This window comes from Bubalus kerabau, chromosome 5 (genome assembly GCF_029407905.1).
Source record: "Bubalus kerabau isolate K-KA32 ecotype Philippines breed swamp buffalo chromosome 5, PCC_UOA_SB_1v2, whole genome shotgun sequence".
Taxonomy (NCBI): domain Eukaryota; kingdom Metazoa; phylum Chordata; class Mammalia; order Artiodactyla; family Bovidae; genus Bubalus; species Bubalus kerabau.
The window spans coordinates 34,054,620-34,072,413 of NC_073628.1; the positions used below are offsets into that span (position 1 = coordinate 34,054,620).

Consider the following 17,794-nt stretch of genomic DNA (forward strand, 5'->3'; position numbering starts at 1 on the left):
GAAAAGGGTAACAGAGTTTTTCCAAGAGAACACACTGGTCATAGCAAACACCCTCTTCCAACAACACAAGAGAAGACTCTACACATGGACATCACCAGATGGTCAATACCAAACTCAGGTTGATTATATTCTTTGCAGCCAAAGATGGAGAAGCTCTATACAGTCAGCAAAAAAAAAACAAAACAAAACAAAACAAAACAAAAAAAAACTGAAAGCTGACTGTGGCTCAGATCATGAACTCCTTATTGCCAAATACAGACTTAAATTGAAGAAAGTAGGGAAAACCACTATACCATTCAGATATGACCTAAATCAAATCCCTTACAATTATACAGTGGAAGTGACAAACAGATTCAAGGGATTAGATCTGACAGAGTGTCTGAAGACTGATGAACAGAGGTTCGTGACATTGTACAGGAGGCAGTGATCAAGACCATCCCCAAGAAAAAGAAATGCAAAAAGGCAAAATGGTTGTCTGAGGAGGCCTTACAAATAGCTGAGAAAAGAAGAGAAGTGAAAGGCAAAGGAGAAAAGGAAAGATATATCCATCTGAATGCACAGTTTCAAAGAATAGCAAGGAGAGATATGAAAGCCTTCATCAGTGATCAATGCTTAGAAATAGAGGAAAACAATAGAATGGGAAAGACCAGAGATCTCTTCAAGAAAATTAGTGATACCAAGGGAACATTTCATGCAAAGATGGGCACAATAAAGGACAGAAATAGTATAGACCTAACAGAAACAGAAGACATTAAAAAGAGATGGCAAAAATACATGAAAGAACTATACAAAAAAGATCTTCATGACCCAGATAACCATGATGGTGTGATCACTCACCTAGTGCCAGACATCCTGGAATGTGAAGTCAAGGGGGCCTTAGGAAGCGTCACTACAAACAAAGCGAGTGTAGGTGATGGAATTCCAGTTGAGCTATTTCAAATCCTAAAAGATGATGCTTTGAAAGTGCTGCACTCAATATGCCAGCAAATTTGGAAAAATCAGCAGTAGCCACAGGACTGGAAAAGGTCAGTTTTCATTCCAATCCCAAAGAAAGGCAATGACAAAGAATGTTCAAACTACTGCACAATTGCACTCATCTCACACGCTAGTAAAGTAATGCTCAAAATTCTCCAACCCAGGCTTCAGCAGTACATGAACCGTGAACTTCCAGATGTTCCAGCTGGATTTAGAAAAGGCAGAGGAACCAGAGATCAAATTGCCAACATCCATTGGATCATTGAAAAAGCAAGAGAATTCCAGAAAAGCATCTACTTCTACTTCATTGACCACGCCAAAGCCTTTGGCTGTGTGGATCATAACAAACTGTGGAAAATTCTGAAAGAGATGGGAATACCAGACCACCTTACCTGCCTCCTGAGAAAACTGTATGCAGGTCAAGAGGCAACAGTTAGAACCCGACATGGAACAACAGACTGGTACCAAATAGGGAAAGGAGTACATCAAAGTTATATATTGTTACCCTGCTTATTTAACTTATATGCAGAGTATATAACACGAAATGCCAGGCTGGAAGAACTAAAGAGCCTTTTGATGAAAGTGAAAGAGGAGAGAAAAAATATTTTTCTTAAAACTCAGCATTCAGAAAACTAATAAGACCATGGCATCTGTCCCATCACTTCATGGCAAATAGATAGAGAAACAATGGAAACAGTGACAGACTTTATTTTGGGGGGCTCCAAAATCACTGCAGATGGTGATTGCAGTCATGAAATTAAAAGATGCTTGCTCCTTGGAAGTAAAGTTGTGACCAAACTAGACAGCATATTAAAAATCAGAGACATTAAAAAAAAAAGCAAAGACATTACTTTGCCAACAAAGGTCCATCTAGTCAAAGCCATGGTTTTTCCAGCAGTCATGTATGAATGTGAGAGTTGGACAACAAAGAAAGCTGAGTGCTAAAGAATTGATGCTTTTGAACTGTGTTGTTGGAGAAGACTCTTGAGAGTCCCTTGGACTGCAAGGAGATCAAACCAATCCATCCTAAAGGAAATCAGTCCTGAATATTCATTGAAAATCAGTCCTGAATATTCATTGCAAGGAGATCAAACCAATCCATCCTAAAAGAAATCAGTCCTGAATATTCACTGGAAGGACTGAAACTCCAGTACTTTGGTCACCTGATATGAAGAACTGACTGTTTAGAGAAGACCCTGATGATGAGAAAGATTGAAGGCAGGAAGAGAAGGGAACAACAGAGGATGAAATGGTTGGATGGCATCACCAACTCGATGGACATGAGTTTAAGCAAGCTCTGGGGGTTGATGGACAGGGAAGCCTGGCACGCTACAGTCCATGGGGTCTCAAAGAGTCGGACAGGACTAAGCAACGAACTGAACTGAACTGAACTGAAGAGCCTCCAAATTGGTCTTGGTTCAGTGAACCCAGAGGCCTCAGTCTTTGGGTTAAGAGAGACAGGAAGGATTTAATCATGTGTTAAGTGTAGTATTGAAGTCCACATAGCCCAGCTGCCATGGGATTGCTCTGCATGAGGATCCAGAGAGTACCTCATGGAGAACTGGGACTTGAGGGTAAGAAGTTCAAAGACAGAGAAGATAAAGCAGGAGTGGAGGTGATTCCATCCAGTTTCCTGACCAGGGATCAAATCTGGACCCCCTACATTGGGAGTGAGGAGTCTTAGCCACTGGATCACCAGGGAAGTCCCAGATTGTCTTTTTATTGTTGAGTTGTAGGAGTTATTTATTCTAGATACAGGGAAGAATACTGGAGTGTGCTGCCATTTCCTAATCCAGGGAAATATTCCCGACCCAGTGATCAAACCCACATCTCTTGCCTCTCCTGCACTGGCAGGTGGATAGATTCTTTACCACTGTGCTAATTTATTTCTAAGTAGAAAAATTAATTGTATTTCTATACAATGACTCAGCTGGTAAGAATCTGCCTGCAATGCAGGAGACCTGGGTTCGATCCCTGGGTTGGGAAGATCCCCTGGAGAAGGGAAAGGCTACCCACTGCAGTATTCTGGCCTGAAGAATGCCATGGACTGTATAATCCATCGGGTCACAAAGAGTGGGACACAACTGAGCAACTTTCACTCACGGTGACTGCAGCCATGAAATTAAAAGATGCTTGCTCCTTGGAAAGATATCTATGACAAACAGACAGCATATTAAAAAGCTATAGTCAAAGCTGTGGTTTTTCCAGTAGTCATGTATGGATGTGAGAGTTGGACCATAAAGAAGGCTGAGCACCGAAGAATTGAAACTTTTGAATTGTGGTGCTGGAGAAAACTCTTGAGAATCCCTTAGATAGCAGGGAGATCAAACCAGTAAATCCTAAAGGAAATCAAGCCTGAATATTCATTGGAAGGACTGATGCTGAAGTTCCAATACTGTGGCCATCTGATGGGAAGAGCTGATTCATTGGAGAAGACCCTGATGCTGGGAAAGATAAAAGACAAAAGGAAAGGGGGTGGCATAAGATGCTTAGATAACATCCATGGGGTCACAAAGAGTCCAACACAACTTAGCAACTGAACAACAACAACAACATTTATATATATTACCAATGAACAACCTAAAAATAAAATTTAGAAAAAATTCCATTTATAGTAGCATCAAAATGAATAAAATACATAGGAATATATTTAACAATAGAAAACTACATAGAAAGCTAAAAATATTCTTGAAAAAAATTAAAGCCTAAAACAAAAGGAAAGATACCTATTTTAATCATGCTCACTGATTAAAAGACTTATTTTTGTTAAGAAACAAATGATCTGCAAATTAAATGTAATCCCTATCAAAATTCCAATTGGCTTTTTGACAGAAATTGATATACTGAAACTTCAATTCATATGAAAATTCAAGATACCTAGAATAGTAAAAAAAAAAAAAAAAAAAATTAAAAAACGAGACAAGTTAGAGGACTCACTTCCTGATTTCAAAACTTTTTACATAGTTATAAGACTGTAATACAGGCATAAGGATAAACATATAGATAAATGGAATAAAATTGAGAGTCTAGAAGTAAACTTGTACATTTTTGGTCTATTAAGTTTTGACAAGGATTCCAATATAATTCTGTGGGGGAAAGAAAATTCTTTTCAATTAATGATGCTGGTACAACTGGATGCAAATAAATGAATTTTGATCTTTCTCTCATACCATACACAAAAATAACTCAGAATGAATCAAAGATCTAAACATAAGAGATAAACTTATAAAACTCTTAAAATTATAAAACACAGATCTTTGTAACATTGCATTAGGCAACAGTTTCTTAGGTAAGACATCTAAAGCACAAGTAAAGCAAAACAAACAAACAAAAAAAACAGAAAAACTGGATGTCATCAAAGTTTATGTCAAAGGACACCATCAAGAAAGTAAAAAAATAACCTGTAGAATTGGAGGAAATATTTGCAAATCATATATTTGGCAGGGGTCTGGTATCCAAGATGGACTTCCCTGGTGGCTCAGATGGTAAAGAATCTGCCTATAATGCAGGAGACCCAGGTTATATCCCTGGGTGGGGAAGATCTCCTGGAGAAGGAAATGCAAACCCACTCCAGTATTCATGCCTGGAGAATCCCATGGACAGAAGAACCTGGCAGGCTCCAGTCCACACAGTCCATGGTGTCGCAAAGAGTCGGACACTCAACAATTAAAAGACAGATAACCTAATTTTAAAATGGGCAAATGAGGGACCTCTCTGTGGCCCAGTGGCTAGGACTCTGCACTCCCAATGCAGGGGGTCCAGGTTCCATCCCTGAGTGGGAACTGGAGCTCATATGCTGCGGCTAAGGGTTCACATGCTGCTGCAACCAAAGACCCTGCATGATCCTGCATGAGGCAACTAAGACCCAGTGAGGCCAAATAAATAAAATAGATAAATATATTTTTAAATGGGCAAATGATTTAAGTAGATGTTTCTGAAAAGAAGCTAGACAGTTGGCTATTAAGCACATGAAAAGATGTTCAAAATCATTAATCATTAGGGAAATGCAAATTGAAACCACAATAAGAAATCACTTCCTATCCACTAGGATAGCTATAACAAAGACTGACAAATAAGTATTACTGATGTGGTGCAACTGGAACCTTCCTGCGTTGGGAGTCAGAATGTATAAAGATGTAGATGCTGTGTAAAACAGTTTAGCAGTTTCTTAAAACTTGAAACAAAGAGTTACCATATGATCTGGCAATTCCATTCCTAGCTGTGTGGTGACAGACTTGAAAACATACATCCACACAAAAACTTGTACACAAATGTTTATTATTTATAATAGCCCAAGAGTGGAAACAATCTGAATATCTTTCCAGTGATTAATGGATATATAAGATGTGGTATATCCACAGAGTAGAATATTATTCATCTATAAAAAGGGATGAAATACTGATTCATGCTAAAATATAGATGAAAACATGCAACATGCTAAATAGAAGTCAGACACAAAAGGCCACACAGTGTATGATTCCACTTGTATCATATATCTAGAATAGGCAAATCCTTACAGACAGAAAGTAGATTAGTAGTTGCCAGGGACTTGGAAAAGGGATGGTGAATGACTGCTAATAATATGGGATTATTTTGAGGGCTGATGACAACCTTGTGAATATACTAAAGACCACTGAATTATACACTTTAAAATGGTGAACTTTATGGCATGTGAATTATATGTCAATTAAAAAAAAAAACAAGAAGAGGGCTTCCCTTTTGGCTCAGTGGTAAAGAATCCGCCTGCCAATGCAGAAGATACAGGTTCAATCCCTGGCCCAGGAAGATCCTACATGCCACAGAGCAACTTAAGCCCCTGTGCCACAACTACTAAGCCTGTGCTCTGGAGCCTGGGAACCCTAACTAATGAGCCCACATGCCCTAGAGCCCGTGTTCCACAACAGGAGAAGCCACCACAATGAAAGCCCGTGCATGGCAACTAGAGACTAGCCTCCACTTGCCACAATGAGAGAAAAGCCTGCAGAGCAACAACGACCCGGCAGAGCCAAAAATAAATAAATTTAAAAATAAGAAAGGTTTAAAATAAAATTTACAAGTACTTTTATTTTGGAAACCATTCCATAAGCAAATCTGTATTATTAAATTCACAGGACAATCATACTACATACAGACTGCTTCCAATATGACTTTTCTGGCTGTGGGTCCCTACCTTTTATCCTTGCTTCTTGGGCAGTATCTGTTTCTGCTTGTGGAATCTCTCAGTAAAATTCCAGCCCTGCCTTCTCAAGCAGTCTGAACATGAAGTTAACTTTCTGATTTTCTAGAACTGAGTCAGCTTGCTTCTCTTTGATGGGGGTAAGCCTTGCCGTGCCATGCCATGCTAAGTCGCTTCAGTCCTGTCTGACTCTTTGTGACCCCATGGACTGTGGCTCGCCAGGCTCCCCTGTCCATGAGATTCTCCAAGCTAGAATACTGGTGTGGGTCGCCATTTCCTTCTCCATGGTAAGCCCTGCTGCTGCTGCTGCTGCTGCTAAGTCGCTTCAGTCGTGTCCGACTCTGTGCGACCCCATAGACGGCAGCCCACCAGGCTCCCCCGTCCCTGGGATTCTCCAGGCAAGAACACTGGAGTGGGTTGCCATTTCCTTCTCCAATGCATAAAAAAAAATTTAGACTTAAAATATGTAAAATCTACTTTTACTTTTAGGGTTCAAATTAGAGATAGCACAGGTTCTAAACAGGGTTCTATCATTGTTAATAAGTCCTTCCTCTAATGTTTTGGCTCCAAATGATAGAGTAAAAGCTATTTCATTGCAGGAGTTTATGGTATAGTTACTGGCATTCCACTAGCAAGCAATAATGCCAAAGAGAAAAGAAAATGGTCGTTTCAACAGAAAAACATGAAACAAGTGCAGGGAAAAGGGAGGACTGTCCCTCCTATTGTAAGTTTCAGCTCTAACAGTTGTTCCTAATGATAGAGTTCAAGTATGCTCCTGAGAAGCCTACTAGTCCTAGAGTTTCTCTTAGAAATTGCTGACAATTCAGTGAGAGTTTTCAAATCTAGTTTAACATTTTGATAATCTATTTATTTTCAAGACTGGTAGTCAAGGAGGAAATAATTGAGAGGCAGATTAAATGGGAGACAGGATGACAGTTGTTTTCCATAAGGGAGATCTTTGTATATAGAGAGAGAATACAGAGAAGAATCAGTGAGATAGAAGACCCAGAGGAGGCAACAGGGAAGGGGTCAGATCAAGGACACAGGCAAAGGGGATATGGCAAAAACAGAGGTGACATCTGTTCCTTGGAGGCTGGAGAGAAGGATGGATGCTCGTGTGGATAAAGTAGCTCTGAAACAGTCAACAGGAATACTAAGGAGTGACTTATACCATGAACTAGTAAGCTCCTAGCTAACTTTGCTTTTGGAATATGACTATGTGCAAAACTAATATCACAAATATGAAGTCACATATCCTTAGAGTGTTTTTCCATTTTAGAGCTTAAAGAGCTTATGCAAAGTGACTAAAGAATCAAAATGACACACAACCATTCATTTCATGCAACATTTAGTTTCACTAGAATATTTTCATTACTTTTTGTAATTCTACAACTACTAAATGATCACAGTATAGAAGACCAATTCTCAGTTTTTAAAAGAACTCTTATATTCTCTGGTCTCATAGCCTCAAAGGGATGTGGGCTGACAATCATGTTCTGGACCCCACTCTCAGCTCCAGAGAAGAGCTTTGAACTCTCTCAAGTCTGCCACAGCACTGTCACCCTTGGCCTCCAACACAGCACCTCACCTCCATTTCAAATAAATCACTGAGAAGCATTGTAGCCGATCATTTCTTGCCAGCATAAATAAGTTTTCACTTCATTGAGTGAAATTCTGATCCAAGAATAGTTTATCAGTATTTTATATCAGAACTGCAAATAATTAACTTTACTAGTTCGTTGGGGAAAAAATGAGTTTGTTGTGACTCCTACTGTATTTCAAAAGTAAGGAAAATCTATGAAATCCAACATTTATAGATGAGAATTATAGTGAGGATTGGAAGGGCCCCTTAGAAGTCTAACCCCTTTTAAAATGTGTTTATCTATTAAACTCCTGCCAAATGCAGTTCAACCTAAACCCAAACATCCCTTATTGGTGAGAATTCGCTCCCAAGTTATTAGAGAACTCTGTAAAAAAGTATTTCTGAAAAATAAATGGAAAGCTTTTGCCTTACAGCTTCTGCCCTCTGGTCTAGTTCTGTGCTTCCACAGGGCAACACAAGTCCAAGGCCTCTTTAATGTGTCAGTTCTCCAGAGGCTGAAGACAGAAATCAAGAATAGCTTCCTACTGCTACTGCTAAGTCGCTTCAGTTGTGTCCGACTCTGTGTGACCCCATAGATGGCAGCCCACCAGGCTCCACCGTCCCTGGGATTCTCCAGGCAAGAACACTGGAGTGGGTTGCCATTGCCTTCTCCAATTCACATCCTTGGCAAATAGCTATAACAATTGTTTGGGGAAAATTGATGCACTTGCAAACTTACTTTCTAGATAGTAAGAGAACAGTTCATCTATTCTGGGGTGATAAAAACTTTCAACCTTCATCAACAGTTACAGACAATTCTTAGCTTTCTATGTGCTACAAAGTTTAAAATAAACTAAATTTGCAAACACATCATGCTAAATACATCAAATTATTTAATTTTTTATTATGACAATTGACATATATTAAGTGAAAGAAATGACAGAAGTATTATAATAAAACATTTTGAAAGAAAAAAGTTACACAATTAGGCCAGTAGCCATAAAATAGCTTTTAGGCCTATTTTATAACACCAAGAGTTCTGATCAGACTGTAGTGAGACAATGAACATTTCATTAACAAAAATATTGGCACGAGCCACAACATATTTTGGTTGTCACTTACAAGGAATATTGTATTCAAACAACTATGCACTGCAATTCTAACACACTAGGTGTTCATACACTGCAGTTAACCCCTGAAGCTTTAAGCTACCAGGAATTCCCGTATTTTCTATGCACAAAATTTACTTCGTGCGTTATTGGAATCACACTTCCAGTTTTCACGTTTTTCCCCCCCTTACACATGCAGTATGTCTTATGTGGCAGAGAGCATGCCAGCTTCTGTTTAGCTAATACCACATTCCTTATTACCTCAAGAGTTTTATGTTAATCTTGGAGTCTGCTTTAGCGCTCATCTCCTAGAAACAAAATAAAGCATTTTGAGAACGTATCTAGGAATATTTTTTATGCATAGGAAAATAAAGCATTTCATATAAGCATGTCTGAAAACCCAAGAGGCATTTTGATCAAACACTCCCTGGATCCTAGCTATTAGTTTAAAATGGGAATCTAACATATACCATCTACAAATTCTTATCTGGGATTTATATTCTTTGCCTGGAAATTCATGATTCCCAAGCTTCATTTCTGAATAGACGAGGATAGCAAAGAAACTGACATTCCACAGTAACTGGAAATAGATAAAGGTAACTTAGGTAGAAGTTATGAATTTAATTCTTTACAAGAATACACTTGTGCTACAAAAGTGAGAAATCAGAATGGTACATTATCAGATGGCAAAAAGCACTGGTGTTTAAACAGAGGTGTCAATATAACCTATCAAAAATGTGCCATGTAAAAGACTGCTATAATTAGCAGTTCTATAAGATTTCAAAGTATTTATCAAAAAAGAAGGGAATTTGAATTTGAATCTGATATCCCTTCCTGCCATGCCTCCAGCAGACAACTATTCTGTGGAATTAAGTCTACTGAATTGAGTCTACAAGAACCAAATCGAACAATTCTAGTTTTTACTTCTTTTACAGATTGAAAAGAAACAAAGCTGTGTTCCACTCCCAATCCCCCCATCCCAACACAGGGTACACCCTTTCAAGGTGTATAAAAAACCCCAGCAGGTTTGGGCAAGCTACAATTCAGATACCATAATCAAGACATTACTTTCATAATAGAACACAACACCAGACCAACACTGAGAAAACCCTAGTTAAGCATCACGAAAATCACACACTTTAAGAAAATATCATTAACTGCCAAATTTGAGCTATAATAGCTGTTCTAAAATTGAAAATCCATTTACACTAAAATAAACTAAATCTATGTATGGATGTCTAAATATGTGTGTGTGTGTGTAATTTTCATGCAATGATCTTAAAGCTTTGGAGACAGGTTATTAGCCTAATTTCCAGGCTTGTCCATATAGCAGTATTGACATGCACCAACTCTGCTAAAGGGCAGAATGAAAAAGACCATGGCACAAAATTTTAAACAATTTTAGGTTTAATTACATAATGTACCTGTAGATGTTCTAGCATAAACACAATTGTAAAAATCTACATCCTATTTTAGGGTATTTTCCACCTCCCATCCCTTAAAAGCTGTACAGTTATAAAAATGTGACTCTCAAGCAAAATAAACTTTTTTTTTCTTTTGCAACATACAAAATAAGTTAAATGATTCAGAAGGTTTTGAGCCATTAAGTCTCCCAATAACTGTGTTCTTGGCCATCCAATAAACGTGACATGCAGATAGCTCCTGGTCTAAGACCAGAACTCAATAAATACACGTCAAACAAAACTCGAAACATTTAAATTAGATTTCTTTAGAAACTGATGAAAGTCAAGAAAATATATAGTTAGGGCTAACAATTCCATTCTTAACTTACATCATCCAGTGGCAAAATGAACAAGGCAGGTCACTCAGTCCTTAGTGCATTTTCTAGCTTGTACCGGTTTGGCAAAAAAAAACAAAACAAATGTAGTTCCTTTAAAAATGTTTTTTTTTTCTCATTCACAATGTCTAAGGAGATTAATTAATTTCTCTTTGTCTAATAATTGTTATGCCCTCTGATATAACTTATGCATAGGATAGACATCTTAGTTATTAAAATAAAAATCTTTATTAACTGAAATCACTACAATGTGCCAGAATTGGGTTTTCAGTATTTCCCAGAGTGAAATGGTATAAATATAAAATGAAAAAAAAATTGACATGAGCAAAATGAAAAAAAATTCACTAATGGAAATCATATTCTAATCAATTTCTGAGAGGGTTTACATGAATTTTTAAGTGTTGAGTGTACTGTCTAGAGTAGTTACATACCAAGTACACTACATTTTGGCTTATAATGACTGCTTGATTGCTGGGGAATGACTATCTTCATATATGTTACATAGTTACTTAGCAATTCTTGGCACTCAAAAAAGTGTTAATGATAATTTGAATGAAATATTTTGAAGACAAATTATTAATTATACATATAACAACTCAGTTTAAATACATTGATAATAAAAGTTCTTGTCTTTCAGGATTGGTATAAAACAATGAAGTAAATCAGCAGTTAGCTTGCCACTTCCAAGGTAGGATTATAGGTACACACTGGGAATGGTGGATAAAATAGGAATGGATTTTATTCTAAGGAGGTTTAATAACAGATATTAAACAGAGGACTAAGTAGATACAGAAGGTATGCAGTCTTGGCAGTCTTGCTTCTTGGGAGAACCAGGATGTTAAACCAAGAAGAGGAACTTCACTATTTTTCTCTAGGCTTTCTGTAATTAAATTATGTTCATAATCTCACATCAGTTACAATTATGTCTTTTTTCTTGAGTCAAATAACTTCAAAGCGTTCATTTTTATTTCTTCTAACATCTAAGATATGTATATACATATTAATTTATATATATATACATACATATATATGTTCATTCCATTTTAAAAAGATCTGGGTTTTTGAATACTTGTCCTGTATCTGTGAGGCAATGCCATGAATCAGGGACCTTGTTCACTGTTGGTGAAGGGCAGAGTTCACAACTTTTTCTGAATATTAAACCTGTAGATTCAATCAGATTCAATTATACGGTAGGACTAGAGAATGGCTAACACCTCTTATCCCCACAAACATAGGCTCAAAAGGAATTCTTTGTGACGGAGAAAATTCCATCAACCCCACTTAAAAATAGCTAACATTTCCCCTCTTTTTAAACTCTAAGCAGGCCTACATTTTTCTTTATATATGTTCTTTGTGTATCATGGGATGGGTTCCATCAATCGAAAAGTAAAAACTGGAGTTTGTAATGTCCTGTTAATTTGTTTAAAAATCTTTTTACCAACAACTTCTTTTGCATTTGAAGTCCTTGATTCTTTGGTAGGTCATTTTGAAAAAAATCACACATGAATTTATTCTAAATGAAACTCCTTTTTATTCTTGGAATCTGTAGCCTTTGACCAACTGGAAAAAGATGTGCCAAGGAAATCCATCCTTAATAAATCAGGTATATTCTTGAAAATATCTCTGCCATCATTCTTTAGTACTGTGCCAACAATAGAAAATGTTTACACAAATCACTATTTCATCAGCACATGTCTACAAAACAAAAACATATTATTTTCAGTCTGAGTTTTCATAAATTTTAATTCAAAGTTTCTGCTTTGTGAAAATTTGGCTAGTTTTCAAACCTTTACAGAAACCAAACTAAATATTGTGAGTACTAAACTACATCTCTCCTTAATACATTTGCTATAGTGGAGTTTGATATTGGGAGTCTGATTTATACTTCCAAAAAGGGGTTTTAGAGTATTAAAGGGTTCTATTATTACACAGCAGCTACTGAGAGCCTAAATCCATGGTCAGTACTCTAACTACAAGAATCCAAGATGTTCTAAACTCTAGATGAATTGCTGCTTTCCTGTACAGCAGTCCTAATGTCTGAATTAAGACCGTTCGTTCCTAATGACTGAATTATGTCTTTGGATATAGAACATTCTCTTTTTCCTATATTTTGTTTTTAACTTCTTCAAAACATGTTCAGAGCTGGTATTTCAGCAAACACAAGACTCTTTGAGGGACTGAATCTAAACACCAAGCAGCAGAATTGTTTGTGAACTGTTCAACATTTCATCAGCCATAATTAACCTATCTGCATGATAATTTGTAACTATCAGGTGCTTGGATTGTACTCTTTGTAGATGAAGCAAAGTTAACTGGTTTAATCAGAATATAAAGGGAATTCAAAAGGAAACACTCACTATTGAGTTCACAAACACTTAATTCAAGTTTGGTAAATAATAGGCAGCAAAAGTGGCATCATAACCCATGTCAGTGAGACATTTGCTAAATGGAATACTCAGTCTTTACGAAGATAAAAATTAACCTTTTGCTCTCTATGGCAGAAGGGTAAAAAGAACTTATTTCACATTAGGCATCCTGTAAAATAAATAATCTACCCATTTAATACTTCTTGTCATTTGCTTAACTGAAGAGAACAGGTTGAAGCAGAAGCTTGTGTGTCCGGAGGTAGAGAGAGGGATTTTCTACACCTTAGTGGCTTTACCCCGTTGCAGGACTAAAATGGTAGCAGAAGACGGGGGGCAGGATAGGCCACCTGCACGTTCTAACCACTTACCATGCATTAATAGGAATCCTTCTATTGCCTCCTGTTTTATGTAGTTAAAAGGCTCACATTCTTAACTGACTTTCAAATAAATGGGACAAACCTAGACAGAAAGCAGGCCTGGTAAGTGAATGTGGCTCCTTACATAGCCCTGCTTACTATCTGGGAATATAAGTCCTTCACTCCCTTCTGGTGGAATATTGTCTCAAAATAAAAATCACAACTTGCTTGGAACCACATGCTACTGGTGCATCCTATTTTTAGGCTGCTTTCATTATTTTATTTTTTATACAGATACATATACACTGCTAGAATCAAAGCAAAAATATTAATGGGCAGGTACTACAGAACTAAGGTGAAACAAAACAAACAAACAGGAACCAACAAGTGAAAAACAACAGCTATAAACTTTCAAGGCCAAAAGCTAAGATTTAAGGGCAACACCTGTGAGGGGAGGAAAAGAAAGAGTATGAAGTTTCTAGAGGTATCTATAATGCAAGTCTAATGCCAGCTTTTTAATAATAAAAAAGAGAAGTGCTTTATTATTCACTGACTAGCACATAGAATGCTTAATTTGGGAAGAAAAATTAATGAAGTTCCTTGGGCCAGCAGCAGATATGGTGTGTCCATTGCCGGCAACAGACACAACACTGAAACAGAAAACCCAATCCCAGGGCAAAAGTATTCACAGAAGTAATGGCTGAAGGTTTCAGAGTTTGACAGGCAAGGTTTAATCACAAGTGCTACACTCTGTACAACGTTATTTATGGCTCTGCCTGAAATTTTACAGCTGAAACAGAAACTAAGACAAAGTTCATATTTTAGTGTCAATTACATGTTAGATATTTAGTTAGTTACAAACCCCTATTTTCTTGAAACAAAGGGCCTATCTTTCTTTAAAATGTTGAGATGTTTGAAATGGATATATCTATTAAGTATATTGGTGGTTTTCAATCAACTCTATGTTGGTCATGTGACTATTAATGAATTTTAATAGAAGTCTAATGGCCAATGGCCAAAACTACATTCAAACCCTGCTAATATATCCAGGCAGATAGGAAATTCTAACACACACACATACACACACTCACACATGCACGCGCGCGCACACACACACACACACACATGCTAAAATTCAAACTAAAAACCTCCCAAAGGAACTGCTTTGTTTGTAGACTTCAATTTGAAGTAGATACTAAGGGCAAGAATAGACCAGTTAAAATTCACCTGAAAATCCTTTCCCCTTCTTCAAATGTGCTAAAATACTGCAGTCAGCTTAGCATCCATATCTTCATGTATGTTATGTATAGGTGTATTTCTTTGAAAATGATAATTCAGATATTTAAATATTAAGTGGCCAGAAAACAAGAGTTACATTATCTGCAAAGTTTACAGTCCACTCAGGCCTTAAGAAAGACCACACTCTTTTCACTAATAACTCTCCATGATGGCATATTAAAGGCCACGTCATCACCACTGCATAAAGCTGTTAAAAAAAATTTGCTATTAGCACAACCTGGTTGTCAAAGCTTCATTATACATTTTACTATACAAATGCTTTTCAGATGATTTTTTTCTAAAACAAGAAACTCCGCTATAACAGAAACTTAGGTTACAGTTTTTTATGATGGTATTTTTTTATCCGTCTCTTCTTTTTTAAGTGTGGTTATCTCCAATAGTAAACAAGTTGATTTCATGAATGCTGTTACTAAAATGACTTATGTATGATGTTATCTACAATTCTTAAATTGCAACAATACGGACTTGAACTTTTAAACAGTCTGTTAATCATCATCTATGCCATGAATGTTTAAATATAATATATATTTAATATGAAAAAGCTAAAAGCACAAGTGCTTTCTCCCACCCCTAATTCTGTTTTGGGTCCTCACAGATTTGGAATGCATTCTTATCCACCCTTTTCACAAAGTCAGGAGAGCTCAGGAAATATAAAGTCAAAAATATACAAATCTTTGTTGTTATAATAAGATTTTTTTTTCCCCATGACTGAAATTACCAAGGACCATGAACTTGGAAAAAGAAAATCAAAAGGAATTTACAGCAATTATTTATCTTCAAAGTTCAAAACTGGTCACTTCACAGAAAGACTTCAGGGTCTGTTGAAATTTTTCTTCTAAAAAGTCATTCTGTAGTGGAGTTTTCTAGGAAAAATAAAACAGCTTTTAATAACTGGCCCGCTGGTGTGAGAGCTACCGTGGAATAAATTAGCACAAAAATGGAAAAAAGTCTTATAACTGTTCACTGTTACAGACATAATCAACAAGGTCAGTCACTCTTAAAAGCTCATCTTCGTCCTCTTCTGGGGCCCCTGCCTCCTGCCCACCACTTGTCCCATTGGGGGCCAGGCTTGCACTGGCTGTGCTGCTGTCCTTGGGGGTCTGAGGCTTCTCAGCTGGCTTGCCAATCAAGTTTTCAATGGCTTTGCCAGGACTCTGTCCATTGGTGGAAGGTAGGTCCACTAAGCTATAGTCCAACGGGCTCCCCACCTTGCCTACATTTTCAAAGTCCTCCTCCTCGTCACTGTCTATCCGATAGGGCTTTTTGGTGCTGTCTTGTTCTGAGGGCAGGACCCTGGGCTGGCGGTCATGGGCAGGTTGATCTGCATCTCCATGAGCATTGTCACAACTCTCCTCTTCATCTGTCTCGATCCGGTGAAGCCGCTTTCGGGATGGTTTACCTTCTTCTTCCTCCTCATCTGCTTCGGAATACTCATCTGTGCTTCGACCCCGTTTTCGAACTGACCGCTTTGATTCTTTAGCTAGCTCATCATCTTCAGAGTTCTTGGACATATAGCTCTCTAGAATAAACAGCACATTTAAGCCATTGGCACGGTTAACCATTAATAGATATAAGTAATCCTCTTCTTCCTCCCATGTTCATCCCATGTCCTACTTTCAGACTTGCTTGTACATAAATATTTCCCTTCAATAACTGGCCTCATTTCTCTCTTTTCTCATTCTCACAGCAATGCCCAATATGATTCACAGTATACTTTATGGTTTTAGGAAAGGGCAAAATCCTTAATTAAATAAAGACAGGTTGGTCACAAACTAAGAAACCCCTTCCCACTAACTCTCAAATTAGAGAATTGTGTAAACATACTGAAAAGAAAAAATTAAAACTAAGCACTGCATCTGAAGTACTGCACTCTCTTTTCATGTTATTAAATGTCCTTGGTAGCCCTTAAACTTTTTCATTTTATCTATACTTGATCTCACCTGGTCTCATGGCTTTGCATACCACCCATTTGATGGCGACTCTCACATTTGTTTTAGGCAACCAATCCCTAAATTCCAGGCTCATGTATCAAACTGCCTATTCAACATCTATGCTTGGATTTCTGAACAGGCAGAACCAAGCTCCGACACTTCCTCCTCAACCTTGCACAATTCTGGTCTCTACCACTTAGTTATTGGTAACTCCTTTCTTCTAATCACTCAGCCATCCTTGATTCCTTTCTTTTTCCCATCTAATCCAACAGTAAATTCTGTGGGCTGTATTCAAATATATCCATAATTTGACTGCTTTTCACCCCTTTACTGCTATTGCTCTAGTCTCACCCACCATCATCTCTCACCTGGCCTATTTTAATGACCCCCCCCAACCAGACTCCTAGATTCCCTCCTATACCCTTTAATTTACTCATAACATAGATACCATACTAAAATGTAAGTCAGATAATATCACTCCTTTGTGCAAAATCCTCCAATTATTTCTCATTTCACACATAATAAAGTCCAAAGTCTATACAATGGCCTACTGCATTATCTAACTATCCAATATGGTACTAAACAGAGCAAGACTCTATGGTCCTTGCCCCCCCTTGTCTTCTGCTTGCATTTCCACAGACTAAATTCTGTGGAAAACTTTAGTCAAAGAATAAGTTTTATCAGAGAAATGAGAAAATGCAGAAACAAAGAAAAACAGTCAAAGGAGATCAAATAATAATAAAGTAGTCATTAAGCATAGTCAAGGACCTTTAGTTACTTCTCAAGGGCTACAGATAACATTCTGAGCCTCATCCTGTGAGCTGTCTTACAGATACTGAAACCCCAGGTGAGGAAGTTAACTACATGATGACCAGACTAGTTGTGACATGAGCTGCTACAATCCCAAGAACTGGCTTCAAAGAAACAGGAATAAACCAACCCTGGAACTAAAGATTAACTGTACATAAAACAACCAAGAGGATGCTGGTCAGACGACTGATGACCACATTGAGTTGACTGTGCTACTTCTGCATGCAGCCCCTTCCCTCAGCCTATAAAAGCTCTCATGCCCTGCTTGTCAGGAGGGGAGTCAGCCTTTGAACAGATGTCCACCCTTCCCATCCCTCACCAACCCCTTCCACCTCTCACCAGTGCCTGGCATCTAAAATAAAGCAAACTTTCCTTTCCACCAACCTGGCCTA

At 37.6% G+C, this 17,794-nt stretch overlaps 1 protein-coding gene across 4 annotated transcripts in view; it reads right to left on the reverse strand.

Annotated features, from left to right (window-relative positions):
- Positions 1-10,322: 10,322 nt before the first annotated feature.
- The window catches only part of RSF1 (remodeling and spacing factor 1), a 152,582-nt gene continuing 145,110 nt past the window's right edge, over positions 10,323-17,794 (reverse strand). For all 4 annotated transcript variants that reach the window (XM_055581403.1, XM_055581404.1, XM_055581405.1 and 1 more), the window contains one exon: positions 10,323-16,180. In XM_055581403.1, the coding sequence (XP_055437378.1) occupies positions 15,612-16,180 (569 nt within the window). In that variant the 3' untranslated portion in view covers positions 10,323-15,611. The remainder of the gene's footprint in view (positions 16,181-17,794) is intronic.